General features: G+C 40.0%; 1 protein-coding gene across 4 annotated transcripts in view; it reads right to left on the bottom strand.

Moving 5' to 3' along the window:
* KDM4C (lysine demethylase 4C) overlaps nucleotides 1-18,265 on the bottom strand; it is a 198,468-nt gene that overhangs the window by 178,709 nt on the left and 1,494 nt on the right. For 3 of the 4 annotated variants that reach the window (XM_082204636.1, XM_082204639.1, XM_082204638.1), the window contains exons 2-5: nucleotides 12,201-12,271; nucleotides 10,032-10,193; nucleotides 2,029-2,204; nucleotides 501-615 (exon numbers count right to left, since the gene is read on the bottom strand). In XM_082204636.1, coding sequence (XP_082060762.1) covers nucleotides 501-615; nucleotides 2,029-2,204; nucleotides 10,032-10,175 — 435 coding nt within the window. In that variant the 5' untranslated portion in view covers nucleotides 10,176-10,193; nucleotides 12,201-12,271. Of the gene's footprint in view, nucleotides 1-500; nucleotides 616-2,028; nucleotides 2,205-10,031; nucleotides 10,194-12,200; nucleotides 12,272-13,764; nucleotides 14,984-18,265 lie in introns of those variants that run through there. The other variant, XM_082204637.1, reaches the window with a different exon arrangement.

Raw genomic sequence — 18,265 nt, 5'->3', positions numbered from 1 at the left:
AGTAAAATTCATGTTAAATTGCTGTTTTAGGGGTTGTTCTTAAAAGTCTGGAACGGGTTAATCCGTTTGCATTACTTTCTATGGGAAATCACACCTTGGTTTTGGAACCGATTTCTGGAATGGATTAGGTTTGAGAACCAAGGTACAACTCTAAACTACTATTGGGACAATTCTATGTACTCATACATAGAAAAAAGCTCTAATTTATTTTTACTTATTAAATTTGCATGCTGCCCGTCATCTCAAGATCTCAGGGCAGTTTCACAACATAAAAATATCGTGTTCAGTGGGCCATACTCTCAGGTGGTGTGTAGACTGCAGCCTTTGCATGTCACACCCACCTTCATCAAACATTCATAAGAATGGGGAAACTGCAAACTCATCATACAATGGGCACATGCACTGAAATAAATGGAAATCAGATAATAGTCAAACTATGGGTCTTTTTTTAACGATGCAACTTCAGATAAATTTTAAGGATGACTGAACAGAGAGCCTACTTCATTATATATGCTTCCGTTAATATCAGCTCCATAGATCGGTGCCACAAAAGTTAGATTTTTCCAGTATTTGCGCTCCAAGTCTTCATAGTCTAAATGTCTTGGGGTACAATATCTGTAAAGGCAGGAGAAGAAAGTAATTAGTTACAAAAGGTCAGCAGTTATAAATTCGTTGTGTGTCTTGTAAAACTTGTGCGATTATTATTATCGGGGTGACATGTTATCACACCTGAAGTGAACAAGGAACTTTAGATATTATTTATGGGGAGGGGAGTCTTCCTGCAAAGTTTATCTATTGTACTGAAAGTCCCAAGAATCTGGCGCTATTACCAACTAATATCAACAACTGGCTGAACTCTCCAAGCCAACGAATTGTGCTAGGTGACTTGGTGTTTTCCTACTATCCCTCAACTGCACTATGCCAACGCAGATAGATAATTTTGAAGCACCTCTAGCTAAAGTACATAAATAAAAACCAGAGTGCAACAAATAGCATAGAAATGGTTCGTATGCATTCATCTATTTGTCTCATTCCATTTACATTGTGTTGTACCATAGGCATTTTGAGCAAATTCATTTTTCCAAGCCTATCTCAAATGCATATGCCATTTCCTATAATCTATGCAGTCTCGTTTAATACCATAGTTCTTCTCTGACTGTTTTTAGTGGGCTTATCTTGCATATCACGAATGTAGAAAACCAAATACAAGAGTTAGATATGAGATACTATATATGAACCATAACCAAATATTGGAATTTTTGGAATAAAAGTAATTCTTGCAACACTCTTAAAAGTAACATTAAGATAATTCATATTTCACTTGACTTAACTAGAGTTGCTAGCTTTGCTTTGCCGAAAGGTCTTTTGTCTGGCAACTCAACAGTCCTCCAGCAAATGCAGTAGGTTTTTCCTTTCCTTCTGCAACCCGCTGCATCCCTCCACCTGCTCGAAAAGATTTCCCCAACCATCCAGGCCAGATTTTGGGGAAACACCAGGCACTGTAAGTAGGAGGAGAGGAAGTCCAATTGTGCAAGCAGGCTGACAACATTCACTGCTTCTAAATTGAAATCAAAATACTGCTATCAGCTTATTTTCTAATAGTTTTAGGCAGCCTCCTACCAAAGAACCAATAATATAAAAGGTATATCAATATAGTTTCTAAAGTGAAACTTTCCCTATCTCCAAAAGCTGTGTGACCTTGAGAATAGAAACTGTCTGCAGAACAGCCTGTGTGGAGGGTTTGCAGAAAAAGTGGAAGGGTAAAAATTAGAGGAATGTGTTTTTATTAGCCCTTAGAAGCCATGTATTAAGGAATTTTATTGAATTCTATTGGGGGGAAATGCACACATGAGCATAAGTGTGCATTTGCATGCATTCTTAAACTATAGCTTTTATTTAGAAACCATAAATTGCAATCTATAGATTACCTACAGTATACATGACTTAATTACTCTAAAATAAAACTGTAACTTAAGCGTGCAGCCACATAATCTCCACCTTGTGGTGGCACTGAATGACTATACCTACTTGTCACTGTTGGCAAGTTGCCGAAACTCCTTCACAGTCATTGGCTTTTTCTGAATGTTGTACTGAGTGAAGAGCCCTGATTGCCCGGTAACCATCTGTTGAATTGGAGCTGGTATAATCAGAGAATCAATGTCATCATAGCATTTTCTTGGCTTCCACTCCTTGGGGGGAATCACCTAGAAATTTAGAGCAACAGTATATTAACAGGAGCCAGTGTAACTTAAAAGAAGGTTTAAAAGGATGAAAACAAAGAGTTGCATTTAATGAAAGTCTATATAAGGAAAGCCAGCAGTATTATCTGGAAAACTCAACATTCATGTAAAGCCAGTAGATTTGGTGGCCTAATGGCAGATATTGGTTGCCAGAATGCTGCTTACCAGTGGAATTTTCTATTTGTTTTCTTTGAACAGCAGCCCCCTGCTCTATAGTATCAGTGTCAAAGCTTCTTGCTATATCTCAAGGGGGAGTCAAAAGCTTTGATAAATGTGCATTATTTGGTCCATAATAAGGGCAGATAACCTCTTCCAAATATTGCTGGACTATAACTTCCGGGATCTCTGACTACTGGCCATGGGATTGATGGGAGTTGGGAGTCCAACAAGATATGGAGGGGCACAGATTAGATACCCCTGGTGTGCAGCCATAGTGCCCAATGTTTTAACAGAGAGAATATTTGATCCTGGATTTTAATTTCTGAAAAATGTGTTACATTGTGTTAAATATTATCTTATGCATGATAGAAAAAGAAGGTGAAAATAACAGTGGCATAATAGCCACAGGCTAATATTTGTGTTAGGGACGCGGGTGGCGCTGTGGGCTAAAGCCTCAGCGCCTAGGGCTTGCCGATCGAAAGGTCGGCGGTTCGAATCCCCGCGGCGGGGTGCGCTCCCGCTGCTCGGTCCCAGCGCCTGCCCACCTAGCAGTTCGAAAGCACCCCCGGGGGCAAGTAGATAAATAGGTACCGCTTACCAGCGGTAAGCAACGGCTTACCAAAGGAAACGGGTTACCAACGGCGTTCCGTGTGCGGCTCTGGCTCGCCAGATGCAGCTTTGTCACGCTGGCCACGTGACCCGGAAGTGTCTTCGGACAGCGCTGGCCCCCGGCCAATAGATGTGAGATGGGCGCACAAACCCCAGAGTCTGTCAAGACTGGCCCGTTCGGGCAGGGGTACCTTTACCTTTACCTTTAATATTTGTGTTAACTCCGAATTATGAATAAAGGCCAACCTATGCTAACTCTGAAGGGTTGCGGGTGGCGCTGTGGGTTAAACTACAGAGCCTAGGACTTGCCAATCAGAAGGTCAGCGGTTCAAATCCCCGCGACGGGGTGAGCTCCCGTTGCTCAGTCCCTGCTCCTGCCAACCTAGCAGTTCAAAAGCATGTCAAAGTTGCAAGTAGATAAATAGGTACCACTCCGGCAGGAAGGTAAACAGCATTTCTGTGCGCTGCTCTGGTTCGCCAGAAGCGGCTTAGTCATGCTGGCCACATGACCCGGAAGCTGTACCTTCCTCGGCCAATAAAGCGAGATGAGCTCCGCAATCCCAGAGTCAGTCACGACTGGACCTAATGATCAGGGGTCCCTTTACCTTTATGCTAACTGTTTTATAAAAGAACTGTCAGGCATTCTATATTGCATTTTGTTTGTGGCAGTGAATATTAAACTAATTGGCTAAGATGCCATAATGGCACAAAACATTCACAAGTGTTCCAAGTACTCTGGGGACAAAAGAACTTGGAACACTTGCAGATCAATTTCTGTAAAGGAAGGAAAAGTTGTCAGTTTGCAAGGAATTAAAAACCCCACATGGGGCTCTTGGGACAAGAATAGCTTTTCTGACAGCCAGAGGATTGGAAAGAGATCCTAGGACAAATTAAAGGGCAGGAATTCAGAGACGAGGTAAAGGAGGTGTGAGAATATTTTTAGATAAAGAACTGCATTACTTAAGTGAAAAGCTGCCAGGGACTACTTTCTAGTAGTGGACAGGGCCAGACCCACACACAATCACAATTCAAGTGAACTGTATTGTCTTTTACATGAGTTTTGAATTATCTTCCATGTATCAGCTAATTGTCATTTGGACTAGAAGCTGTTGGCCCAGTGCTTCCCTTCACCAAAACAAGTGATTTAGCAGAACAATTTATGGCTTAATTCTTTAATAATATGTTGCCTTTTACTTTTTGTCTGGTTTAATTTATCTGCCTTGCTTTCATACATGGTTGTAGTGAGCACAGGGATTTGTATTTTAATTGTAACTTGCTCAGGAATATTTTAAAGAAATCAACGGTGTGTTTTATACATGTGACTTAACTTTGCAAATTACAACGGCTCTCAACTAGTGGAACTTTAATTTCTTCTTGCGACACAACTGTAGTCTGGATTGTGTAAGGATTGTGTTTGTTGGCCTAGGTTCATGGACAGATACACTGCTTGATAGAAGGATACTTGTAAGCATGTGGACAAATTGTATACTTTAACAGTATTTTTCCCCCTGCTAGCCCAACCCTCCACGTGCACAGGCCTGCAGTCTTGGAAGTTTGTGCCCTGTGCCAAGTGAGTCCTGACTCTTGACATGCTGAAGATCACTGGTCTACAAAATTTAGATAAGGTTTTCCATATTCTGGGGCTCTGGACCAAGACCAAAGTAGTCTACACCACGGAACTAAGTTTGAACACACTTGAACAGTGCCTTGAGGGATGCTGGCATATGGTCACAAGTTTTCTTTTGTTGACAAAAAGCCTGAATTTCTTCAGGGGTGGACTTTGGTAATATGGTGCCCTGAGCAAAGGCAAAATATGGTGCCCCTGCCCAAGTATTTCTTATTTTCACAATAATTCCTTTAGGTACAGTTTACCCATATTTTTACCTGTACATTATCTCTACAATAAAAAAATTCCTTCCAGTAGCACCTTAAAGACCAACGAAGTTAGTTCTTGGTATGAGCTTTCGTGTGCATGCACACTTCTTCAGATACACAGATTATCTCTACAAATAAAGGTATGATGATGCACCCCCTTGGCTCAGCACCTTGGGGGGGAGGGACTGCTCGCACCACCCTAAATCTATCATTGATTTGTTTTCTAGATAGACATTTATACACTGAAGGTCTTTTTAAAGTGCTTTCAGACTGGATTGTCTTTACATTAAACTGCACAAAATACATAACAAAATTAATTTCAGCAAAAGATGTTGCCCGTTAAAAGAAATTGTGAAAATGTAGGCAAGTAAAATCCTGAAATTAGTACATGTCTCTTCATTTATGTACATCAGGTAAAAACATATGACAGAAGCTTTAGCCATGTAAGGACTTCAGTAAGATGCTCTGCACAAGTATTTATTCCACAAATTTTCAGAAAATGTATGCACACTTGAAAAGGAACTAAATATTGCTTAGGGAGGTAGAGAAACCGTGCATTTAAGATGTATGCATAAAAATCAAATATGTGCATAGCAATTCTCATTTTCATGACTATTAAGCATGCACTTGTGATTTGGGCTACACAGTGTGAATATTCTAAGAACATTTGCATGCTTTTCTTTAACTCAAGGTCAATGATGATTTTTTTAAGGCCACAAAGCTCAAATTATTTTAATTCTCACAGTATCTTCTCTTGGAACCAACATGAATAAATTTCTGAGAATTTATATTTAACAACATACCACTGTACACTACTACCTATGAAAACATATTGAGTCAGTTTCCATTCCAAAGAATTTCAGCATTATGAATCATACATTATATAGTAAAAAAAAACCTGGTTCTGAATGGAAAAACAACACAGAGATAAGTAGTCCAAGGTCACCAAGCAGCTGGCTTCAACAAAAACAGCACCAGAAGCCCAGGGAGAAGCAGTTGAGCAAGCCCGAAGACATGGAGATAGAAGCATCCCCACTTCCACACTCTCCAGCTCCTCAGCCCACCCCTACCTCTCATCTTCCATTCTCCCAGCTGATGCCCTGTGATTCATGCCTTCCATGGGTAGCAGCCTGGACGCAAAGAATCAGGTGTAGCTTCAAGTCAACAGCTGTAAGCCACCAGGATCCTGCTAAGGCTCTCTAAGCATCTTTATCATGGCATCTCCCTACCGCTTGGTGGATTCAGCTAGCTGCCCCATTCCCTCCCTCTACCGGCAACCTCATCTTCTGCTACCATATAGGCCAAGATTCAGCTGAAGAAGCTGGAGATGCAGCTGGCAGATGAACCATAATGCAACGAGAGCATCCCGAGCATGGAGGCACTGCTGGACCTCCTTGTCAGGAGTGCGTGCAGGAGTCAGGCCCTGTGACCGGTAGGGCTTTGCAGAACTGAGGCTTTCCTAAGTTTGTTCTCAAGAGGCAAGGTGCGGCCGCACAGGTGAGGCCGATTAGTAACTCACAGCACCTGATGGCAAGAGCCAGGAAGGGATATGAGGTCAGCATTTCCCTTTGGCTCTTTGCCACAGCAACACGCTTCCTGCCTTGCTATGTTTGGCTTCTTGAGTCCTTGCTTCCTGATCCTCGGACCCTTGACTCCTGGTTTCCTGACCCTTGGACCCTGAGAGCCAGTGTGGTGTAGTGGTTAAGAGCGGTAGTCTCGTTATCTGGGGAACCGGGTCCGCGTCTCCGCTCCTCCACATGCAGCTGCTGGGTGACCTTGGGCCAGTCACACTTCTCTGAAGTCTCTCAGCCCCACTCACCTCACAGAGTGTTTGTTGTGGGGGAGGAAGGGAAAGGAGAATGTTAGCCGCTTTGAGACTCCTTAAAGGGAGTGAAAGGCGGGATATCAAATCCAAACTCTTCTTCTTCTTCTTGGCTTCTTGACTCCTGGCACTCTGACCCTCGGACCCTCGGCTTCCTGGCTCCTGGCTTCCAGACTCCCGTTCCTCCTCCCATCCTGCTGTCTTGCCCCCAGTCGCAACGTCCTCTGCCAGGACTTTGACCACCCGTAAACCAGACCATGACACTCCTGGTCAACATCTACACAGAGTGCAGTCACGACTCGCCACTCCAGAAGGACAGGGTTGAGTGGGGATGGATCTCCTGATTATTGAGAGGGGTGTGTGCAAGCTCCTCATCAATGGCACCTGGGCAGGCTACCCGGAGTCAACCTTACCATTGGCGGTAAGCCCAACAGCCCCTTCATCTCCACCATGGCCCACTTCCTGAGGATACCAGCCACTGCAGCATCTGGCTGCCCTGGCTTAACAACAAGAACTATGTTTGGATTTGATATCCTGCCTTTCACTCCCTTTAAGGAGTCTCAAAGCGGCTAACATTCTCCTTTCCCTTCCTCCCCCACAACAAACACTCTGTGAGGTGAGTGGGGCTGAGAGACTTCAAAGAAGTGTGACTAGCCCAAGGTCACCCAGCAGCTGCATGTGGAGGAGCGGAGATGCGAACCCGGTTCCCCAGATTATTCCCCACTATATGTATTTTATGTATGTTTTAATGAAATGAAAAGAGTCATGGGGGGGGGTGTAGAGCGTGTGTCTGAACTTAACTGTGTTTAGCTTTTTTTTAAGTTGCTATCTTGTTAATGTTAGTATTTTATAGATTATGAAAGCTGTATTGTAATATGTAATTCGATTTTTGTTGTAATTATTTTTAGTTGCTTTTCGGCTAAGTGTTTTCTAGATCATAATTGTTTTATTGAGGATTTGTTAATTATCTCATATGATTTATGTTGTATTTGTGATGTTCTATTATGCTTTATCATGTTATTGTGTTTATTGTTTGTAAGCTGCTATGAGACTCATTTGAATGAAAAGTGGCACAAATACAATAAATCAAATCAAAATGTTGATTGCACAACACAGGTGGCCACTTAATCTGCTTGATAAGTAGATGACCCTCTGCAGGTTATCGTTTAAAATTATGTTGTATGCTTGAAATTCTACTCTATACTGCTGATAATATTTCACCGTCAACGTTAAGAGGCCCCTAGGACGAAAAAGCATGTATCCTTACTTCATCAACTTCGGATCACAAAAGTGCACCTTTATTTGTTTCAGTATTCTTGTAGTACTTGATTAATCATTGTTCTCTGCTTTTTAACATGACTGCTGGACTCTTGCCTACTTTTATTGTCCTTCTATTGTTCAGTATTATGTACCTTATTTTACTGTTTTGCTGCATTTGTAAGTCACTTTCTGAATATTTTGATAAAAAATACTTGATATAATTTAAAACCATAATATTAATAGACTCAGCCTCTAACAATGCAATCTAATGCCTCTCTACAGAGAAGTGATTCCTGTTTAACTCAATGGGACTTTCTCCCATGTAAATGTATATAGGATTGCAGCATAAAGTGTGACTTTCAAGATCCTTTCTCTGTGAATTATGGACTAGGGTTTCCAGAAGAATACAGTCATTACTAAAAATGCACACTATATTAAAAAACTAACACCATATGCAGCCTTTTAACAAAGTCACTTCTCACTGATGAGATGCAGACCAGATAAATAGGACATTTAAAAAAAAAAAAACCCACCCATCCCTATTATTACAACATACCCTGACCAAAGATCCTAACTGTTGTATTATAATGGCAGAATCCAAACACATCCATTACTAATTCCAATACAGTGGTACCTCTGGTTACAAACTTAATTCATTCCGGAGGTCTGTTCTTAAGCCGAAACCATTCTTATCCTGAGGTGCGCTTTCACTAATGGGGCCTCCCGCTGTGCGCACGCCTCCAGTATGCAATTTCCAGTCGCATCCTGGGGCAAAGTTCGCAACCAGGAGCAGCTACTTCTGGGTTAGCGGAGTTCGTAACCCGAAGCGTTCATAACCAGAGGTAGTACTGTATAATAATGGACAAAAGATGGATATTACCACAATGAAGGAAATCAAGGTTATTCTTTGTTTTGGTGTCATGTTTCTTGGCTTTGGACATTTTAGTGCAACAAGAAAAGAGAGAGAGTTTGTTTGTTTGTGTATATCAAATAATGTATAGTCAGTCCATTGATTTCATTTAGCTGCCACAGAAAAGCCAAGGTGAATATTACATCTGCAGTCTCTTACTATTATAATAAAATTAAATGCCATAATCACTGAAGACGTACTACATGATTTTTAGGTTGCAACTATGAAGCAATACAATCTCAGGAGGCCAGTTTTGTTTGGTTCCTTCTCTAGCTTTAGTCAAGATCTCATTAGCAGTATTGTGTTGCACCCCGCCAAAAAACACCTGCATACTTCACGACACAGGTCTCCAGTGTGCAAAACAATAACCCAAGAGAGTTGTTCCTTTATATTTATCTAATGCATAACATTATATATGAAACCAAGGTATCGAACAAGGTATTAATATTTCACTTTGTAGAAAATCTCCCCTGAGAAGATGCACGTGAAACGCTCTGTACGCCGAGATCTGTCTTTTCTACAGAAGAGAATGGAGAACCCTTGCTAGCAAGGGATGTTCCATGTGTACTTCTGAGGCCCCAGAATGTAACAGGGAATGTAACAGAATGTAAATATGTAAGAACAAGTGAAAACAAATACATTTTAATTTGTTTCTTGTAGAAAGAGACAATACTAAAAGAAACAAAACTGAAAAAGCACTGGGCTTTGAAGGAAAATTACCATCAGATAAAACCGTCTTGGGAAAATTTGTAAATAAATTAAAAAACAAAAAACAATAGCTATTCATTCATTATTCTTTTACTGCAGGATATATCACTGAGTAGCTTATAAATTGTAGTAATAGAATATGAGTGCCTACTTTGTACCCAACAAATACAGAACTTTATATACATTGTTGTGTAACCTTTTCAGGCAGTCATTGGTAAAGCCAAACTCATGCAACATTTTTCTGATATTTGGCAGTATTTTCCCCCCAGCTATACTTCATTCGCATTGTGACATTTGATATTTTGTTTAAGTCATTTGTGTATTAGTATTATCTAGCTATCTGATAGATCTTTATAACGATATGTATAATCTTTATGAGAACTTTATACGGAGTGTACGTATTAAAATTGGTGGTTCTTTGCTCTACACAGAATTTTAAAGGATTTACCTTTGCCAGTCCAGCACGATGAGCACCTTTTGATTCCATGTAAGCCAAGTACTTATTAAAGTCCCTGAACTCATCCATTGTAGGCCGAAAAGTCATGATTTTACAGCTGGGGTTTGGAGGAGGGTCCAAGGATTGAGCAGCCATGGCTGCTCAGATTTACGCCTGGTAAAACACAAACACTGTTAGTCATGCAGCAGTGTATTTGAGTAAAAAAAAAATATTGTAAATGCTTTATACATTATATCAATGCAACTGCATCCAACTGCTGATCATGTTGTGCCTCTTTTCTTCTGCGTTGATTGTTTGTGCATAATACAAATATGTGGTTATGAAGACAAGGTTAGGAACAAAAATGGACAGGAAACAATGTTGGGAACACAACTCAAGTTGAAGACACATCCCAAGGAGAAGTTTATAAAAGAAGTTATTCATTGTTTCAATCAAGACCCTCAAAGACTCTAGCTTTTGTTTAAAGGATGATCCACTTTGCCTTATATGTGTCTTTGTTATCGACTGATAAGTGTTAGCAAAACAGTCTGGCTGCTTTCAGTGTTTATGTCTGTCATTTATCATAGCCCAGGCAGTTTCTGTGTAAAAGGTAAGGAGGTCAGCCTTAGGGGTTTTTAATTTGGTTTAGAGTCCTGCAGTATTGTTAACTGCACAAAGTGAAGCTGTACGTCTTTCAAGTGCCTTATCCATTATTGCAAAATGCACAAATAAAGCAGAATTTAGTTCTGAAATGCATAATTCCATACATCATCATCAGCCGCAGCCCATTATTGTTTTTCATTGAAGAAGAAAAGGAGTTTGGATTTGATATCCCGCTTTATCACTACCCGAAGGAGTCTCAAAGCGGCTAACAAACTCCTTTCCCTTCCTCCCCCACAACAAACACTCTGTGAGGTTAGTGGGGCTGAGAGACTTCAAAGAAGTGTGACTGGCCCAAGGTCACCCAGCATCTGCATGTGGAGGAGCGGAGACGTGAACCCGGTTCCCCCAGATTACAAGCCTATCGCTCTTAACCACTACACCACACTGGCTCTTGTTGCTTTCCTTTGGCACCATGTAATGATGCATGCGGTTCAGTCATAGGAAGACAATAAATATTCAAATAAATATCCTGTAGTTACAAGTAGCAGACCTCCCTCCTCCTCAAAATAATAAATTATTCCCACAGACACCCATAGGCTGGCCCTGTCTTCAGTGTACAGGCATTTAGCAAACCAGGCCATTATGTGGAATGCAAATTCCTCTGTGCAACTTCATGCCCAATTCAGCCCTTCACTGAATGAAGGAATGCAACTTCTGAAAATGCACAAGACTCCAATTCCCTGGCATGTTTCTGCCCATGTGCTGGGGATAGGGATTTATGTAGATCCCACCATATGTAGGCAACTTCCTCATTTTTTTAAAAAAAGCATTAGAAGTAATATCATTCATTGCTCACATAGGATGACCTTCTGCTTTATGAAATACCGCTAAGTAATTTAGGATTTAGCAGAGCACAAGAGTCCAACAATAAATATGCAGCCTTTTATGTATTTGCTGTTCAAAAGTGAAAAGCTTAGGAGAAAATAAATTACCGTATTTTTCGCCCTATAGGACGCACTTTTCCCCCTCCAAAAATGAAGGGGAAATGTGTGTGCGTCCTATGGGGCGAATGCAGGCTTTCGATGAAGCCTGGCGAGCGAGAGGGGTCGGTGCGCACCAACCCCTCTCGCTCTCCAGGCTTCAGGAGAGCCCCACCGCCAGCCCCACAAGCTCGGGGGGCAGCGGGGAGGCGCAGTGCGCCTTTCCCGCTGTCCCTGACTTGGTTAGAAGGCTGGCGGGGGGGAGAAGCCTGCTCCTTCCCATCGCCAGCCCCGCAAACTCGGGGGACAGCGGGAGGCACAGCATTCCTCCAGCCCCGCAAGATCCCAAGCACGCAGCTTCGGCATCGCTCTGGGTCCCGTTCTGGGGGCTGGCGTCGGGGAAAGCCTGAGCTTCCCCCGCCCAAGGCCCACACCTGGGGGGCGGGGAAATAATTTTTTTCCCTTTATCCCCCCCCCCCAAATCTAGGTGCGTCCTATGGGCCGGTGCGTCCTATAGGGCGAAGAATACGGTACTTGGCATTCTAACAAAATCCTAATAAGCGTATGAGGCTGTGAACAGATTAAACATTGTTTTTACCTCCTGATTTGACACCTGTCTTCTACATCAACCGGAACAAACAGGTCACTGTCCACTTATGTACCAGGAGACTGCAGGAGAGAGATAATTTGTATTAATGCAAGTGTATAAATAATAAACTTTTATGTATTTGCAAACATAGCAATACATTTTTATCAATTTAATAAAATATGCAATCTAAGTTTATAACTTTTTTATACTGAAAGTTTTTAGCAAACAGAATATAACTGACAGATGAAACATGCAGCTCCAGACAAATATCTAATGCAAACTGGTGTTAAGAGCTCAGTAGTGTTTGTAAAAAGATGCTGTAATATGAAAACAAATTAAACTTATTCCAACAGACATCATGCAGCTGAAACCTGACAGAAGTTTCACTGTTACAATATTGGGGGGAAGCTCCTGATTAGAACAAATTTATTTTGACTTTTAATGTGCAGGTAGCAAAAGTCTTCCTGGTTCTATATTTCTCAACAGAAAACTGTAGCAAAGGGCAGAAGCGTCATCCGCCAAAGCTGCTCTGGAAGACTGTTAGAGGACTGAAATGGCACTGTTTGCAAAAACGTGTAATGTTTATGTTATCTGTATCTCTGTCTTTTGATAGTAAAGTCATTATTATTAAATCCAAAATCATCATAGGGATGGAGAGGCTTCTGCAGCCTTATTCCATACAACCCCATTGTTGCATCAGCAAAATTAAGTTCCTAAAGAAGGAAGAAGTACATTTGAACTTCTGTTCTTATAACCAAGCATCTGCTCATGAATTTAATGTATTTTTTCCTTGCCAGAGCATAGTCATTTCAAGCCTTCCTTTTATGTTCTTGCTAACATGCCAAAATACATAGATACAGGGTGGGTTTTATTTAAATCAAATCAATTTAAATCACTACTAAGTAAGACTTGATTTAAAAAAATTACATAAAGACTCATTCTTGATGGTATGATCTTAATATTTACAACCAGAGAAAGGTTTCATTTTTGGAATAATAAATTTTCAGAGTAGTTTGTACATTTACAGTATATAAAAAATTACCGATTTGGTTATGCTATCAGAAATACATAGAAAGATAATTAGGAAATTACTGTGAGGTTTAATAAGTTAACTGTTTATATTTGGACACCTTTTCTGCTGTACTTTATTGGAAGGAGAAAAATCATCATTTCCTTAATAACAATTTATTTAACTAAAGCAGTAACATTATAGCATATGTATCCATGTTTGTTAACTGATGTGGTTAAACTTTTTTTATTAAAAAAAAATAGCACACATGAAAAACTTAAAACAAATCCTTATTTCCTGATTAATAGCCTTTGGACTATAATGTAACTTAAATAGAAAACTATCTTTAGAAAGAACTTTTCCTCCAAATGCATTTTATTTTAAAAATCTGATTAAAATTAAAAAATCCTAATTTTTTAAATTTATTTTTAAATCTTTGATTTTTATCCACCCTGCATAGATACGGCAGAACAATCAGCTCTACCCACCAAATATGCAAACATATATTTATAGGTAGTTATCACCCCAGTTCAAACTCAGACTTAAAAAATGGGAGGAAGTTACCTGTTGCCCATCTCAGGGTTAGATGCAATGATTTCCCAATTTGCAGGAGATTGAACTGGTGGCAAAGGCTAGCTGTACCAAACTTAAAATAACTTGTCAGAAAGAATAGCAAGCCACACGCCCTCCAGTATAAATGCCTGGCTAGATAAATATAATAGCCACTTAGGTTTAACAAACCAAAAAGCATATGCCATACACTATGTTTAATTACATGCTCTAGTTTCAATCTAGGCAAAGCAGAATATAATGTTACATACTACTTCTCCATCTCATAACAAAGAAAAATGGGCTCCAACTCAGCTACATTTAGTGAAATCTCACGTGTCCAAATTAGATTATGCCAGCTGTGACTTTCTTTTGAACAAGGGAAGGCAAGAGCATCACCTTTTGTTGAGCACAAACCTTTGCAACAAAGCTGTCAAGTTATAAACTACCACAAGCTAACTTTCATTTTCATAGCACACAAAAAATGAGACAAAAACTTAAGTTTCACTGATTTGACAGCAGATTGACAGTTGCCTGAACATATATTGCATAATGCATTTAGCATACTGTAATATGCACTGGCACATTGCAGCCTAACAGAATGAACAAAAATGTTTTGACAAGTGAAAAATGTCCTCTATTTGTGAAAAACATATTCTAAATATTAGGATCACTGAGCTGTACTGCCAATGGAATAAATTAAACTGTGGGAAATAAAGCAAGTATTAACCTTATCCATGGTGCTAAATGCTTTAGTTACATCTTGATTGGAACACTGCAACATGCTGTAGGTGGGCCTGTCCCTGAAAACCACTCGGAAATTAAAATCACTGAAGAATGCTGCCAGTAAAATCTTGACTGGGCCGAGTGTTAGGACCATGAAACCATTTTAGTCTAACAGCTGCATTGGCTGCTGGTTTCTTTCCAAGTATAATTCAAGGTGCTGATTATTATCTTTTAAGGTCTAAACTACTTGGAATCGGCCACTTCAAGGCCCATCTCCTGCAGTGGGCTTGTTATGTGGCAATGCCCCATATGTGAAATTCCCTGCTCCAAGAGACTAAATCAACTCCTTCTTTATCAAGATGCTGCTGGCATCTGAAAACTTTTCTTTTTAAACAAGTCTCTGATTCTGATGCTGTTTAAACTAATCAACTGCAAGCTCTAGCTCTCCGGGTTCCCCCTTTTTACATACAGTTTTTGGTAAAAGACTTGATATTTAGCTGTTTTAGTATGGGGCTGTTGTTATTTTTGTGTTTGCTTCTATATTTTGTTAGCTACTTTGAGCACCTCCTTTCGAAGGTGAAAAAGGAAGATTTTTTTTAATAAATAAATATTGGATTGGATAAAAGTCCAGTGTATAAAGAATTTAAAGCACATATAGAACAGGCATAGGCAAACTTAGCCCTCCAGATGTTTTGGGACCAAAACTCCCATAAACCCCAGCTAACAGGACCAGTGGTCAGGGATGATGGGAAGTGTAGTCCCAAAACATCTGGAACTCCGAGTTTGCCTATGGCAGGTATAGGGGAACTCTCGATCTCCAGATAGTGGACTACAGCTTCTATTAATGTGGATTCACTGGCCATGCTGGCTGGTGCTGATGGAAGGTGGAGTCAAACAATAGCAGGAAGGCCTACAGTTCCCTACCCATGACTTAAAGCATTTGATCTACAGGTTTGCACATCAAGCTTTGCATTTTTCAGCAGGAAAGATGACAGAAGCAGAAGCTGCTTATAAACTGAGACAGTGCAATCAATCCCATATGACTGAATTTGTACAGATGCAAGTAAAAAAAGAAAAACTGAATTAGATCTAGAGTACACACACACAAAAATGAACACATATATGCATAACATGCTGTACACAGACAAGCAATATTCCACTGGTGCAAGAAGAGATCATTGGTTCTGATGACAGAGAGGGCTTGGACATGTGATTGTATCCAACCAAGTTATAGTCAGAGTAGTCCCACTAAGTTAATAATGTATATTACTTTCAATAGGTCTGTTAGAATATGACCAACACTGCATAGAATCCATGTAGTTTGCATGGTAATGGAGGCCAGCCCACCACCACAGAGCAATATGTCCCATTTGGGACTAAGCTGCAGAGGTTGCAAAGAAGTCTTTGAGAAGAATTCAGATTATAAGCCTGAAAATTGCACCATGGTGCAGGTCATCTTGGGTTGGGGCATAGTTGGGGTTTGTTGCTGTTATTGATATTAATTTTGGTATCTTTATTTTTAGATCTTATTATCATTTATGTGGAAATTGTTAAATTTGGCTGTGTACTTCTTGATGTGTTATTTATTGTTTACAACTACTTTTGTTATATTTGTAACTATGTATTTTTTCATGTTGCAAGGTGCCTTGAGCATGGTTTTAAATAAAGAAAGGCTGCATACAAATAAAATGATGTATGTATCTCCAACTACTTGTTTATAATTATTGTGCTCAGAGAAGGCATTTCAACTTCAGCAACAAATGTATCTCCACTTCAATAATACAAAGTTTATTTGCTACCTTTTTATAAATAGTAGCTGCTTTGAAAGCTCTTTTGTTGCCTTTATTTCTCATGAATGAGAGGCTAGGACACTTCATTCATTCCCAATATAACTAATGTCCCTGAGGTACTCTATAAGCATTTCTTTATTTACATCAGCAGTTTGTAAAATACAAGTGTAAAATGCATCCTGATTATTCCTACCAGGTGCCTCACTGGCATGCCAGAAAAGCAAAACACAGAAAAGTGAAAATTCTAAGAAAAGTGTTGTGATTATTACTTATTAGAAATAACAACACATTTAAAATAGAATTTTAAGTATCTCAGGCTAATTTATTACAATTCTACCAGGGTCAGACTTTAGTCTTTCAAATATCAGAGGTGCTCTGTGAGAGGCAAAAATCCCCACCACCACCACCTTTTGGCTTCTCTTTAGCTCAATTCACTACGTCAAAGTTGTAAAACCCTGTGGTGCCCCCTAGGCTTGGCACCCAGTGCAGCAGAACCAGTCACCCTGCCCAAAATCCACCTGTTTCTACAATGCACTTATTAAGACACATGTGCATCATCACACAGCTCAGACAAAGAACCGAAACCTGTATATGTATATGACATTTTAGAAATAATGCTAAAAATACATCTGAGTGCAAACTCTCACACACAAGTTCCCATATGGGAATTCATAAATGGGGCTCCCTGTTTAGTAAATCCTCAGTCAAGACGTGAGAAATTTTGACCTCCAATTCCAGCTCCAAATTTCAAGTTTATACAACAGTCCCTTGGGTAACTCAAAAAGATTTTAAAGTTTGATTTTTACAATTTTACTGACCACATTCCTTTAAAAAGTTAGTGCTCTGGTTTGATCAAATATTCAAAATTTAAAAATTCAAACCCAGTGCTTTAAAAGCATTAGCAACTCTCACAATAATAGACACCATTACTACATTGATTAGATAAAGGATGATAAAGAACCCACTTAAAGAGAAATCAGCTTGGAATTTGTTGTGCATTTCAGACACTGCTTTGTTACATTTGACAATTTCTGCAATTCTTTCCCTTGCAAATGTGCCCCATGCTTCTAAAATAATACTATTTTCTAAAACATTTAGGTAACAGAATGATAATAGAGACATTGACTGGCATAACTGTGACTTCATATGCAAGGTTTCAGATCTACATGACCCACATAAAGCAAGCAAAGAAAGAGCATTTCACCACTCCCAGGGGCCCACCGGTGGATGGATTAGCAAAAGGAAAACACATTGCCTTCGTCCTTGTAAAAAGCAATACACCAAAACCCTAGCCCTGAAGAAAGAGAGTGATGCTCAATTCACACCAGCTCGATTTTCATAAATAAGTAGAAACACTGTTTCTGACTGAGCTTGTACATTATCTGAAGGGTTGAACCTGGATTTTATCAGGGCTGACCCATGCCTGAGGCAGAAGATCCAAACAACACTCCCAAGCACACTCATGAACATACGGTACTGCTGCACAGCTTTCTCCATTTCATCAAGACTTGTAGAGTGAATTGTGCCTGAAGAACAGATCTGTCTCCCTCTCATTCTGCCACCCTTAATGGCACCAAAAATAAGCTACCTAAGGTGACTGCCTCAGCCTTCTTAATGATAAAACTGCATCTAGATTTCATTCTTGGCACCTGCCAGTCGCATGATAGCATGATACAATACACGGGAACTAGACTTGCAGAGGAAGAGAAAAATGTAGCAGTTAGCTCACAATTTTCTTTAAAATTTGAGTTTAGCATTTTATTTTATTTTGAAAATGCAAGCTCCAAAGAACCATATAAATATATATATCTATATTAACGGAAGTTGTTTTTTTAAAAAAAAACTTTTGCTGGAGTTTTTGACTTTTGTTGGTTTTATATGCACTCCACTGTTTGAGTGGGAGAGTTCTCAGACTATTAAATTGCAGTCCAGGAATGGGTGGAATAGGGGTGGAGCTACACAATTCTGCAGAAGCAAAGTACTGCATCTTGAGAACTAAG

The sequence above is a fragment of the Podarcis vaucheri genome (genome assembly GCF_965113315.1).
Source record: "Podarcis vaucheri genome assembly, chromosome: 17".
In the NCBI taxonomy this organism is placed as follows: Eukaryota; Metazoa; Chordata; class Lepidosauria; order Squamata; family Lacertidae; genus Podarcis; species Podarcis vaucheri.
This window is presented reverse-complemented; position numbering and strand designations above follow the sequence as displayed.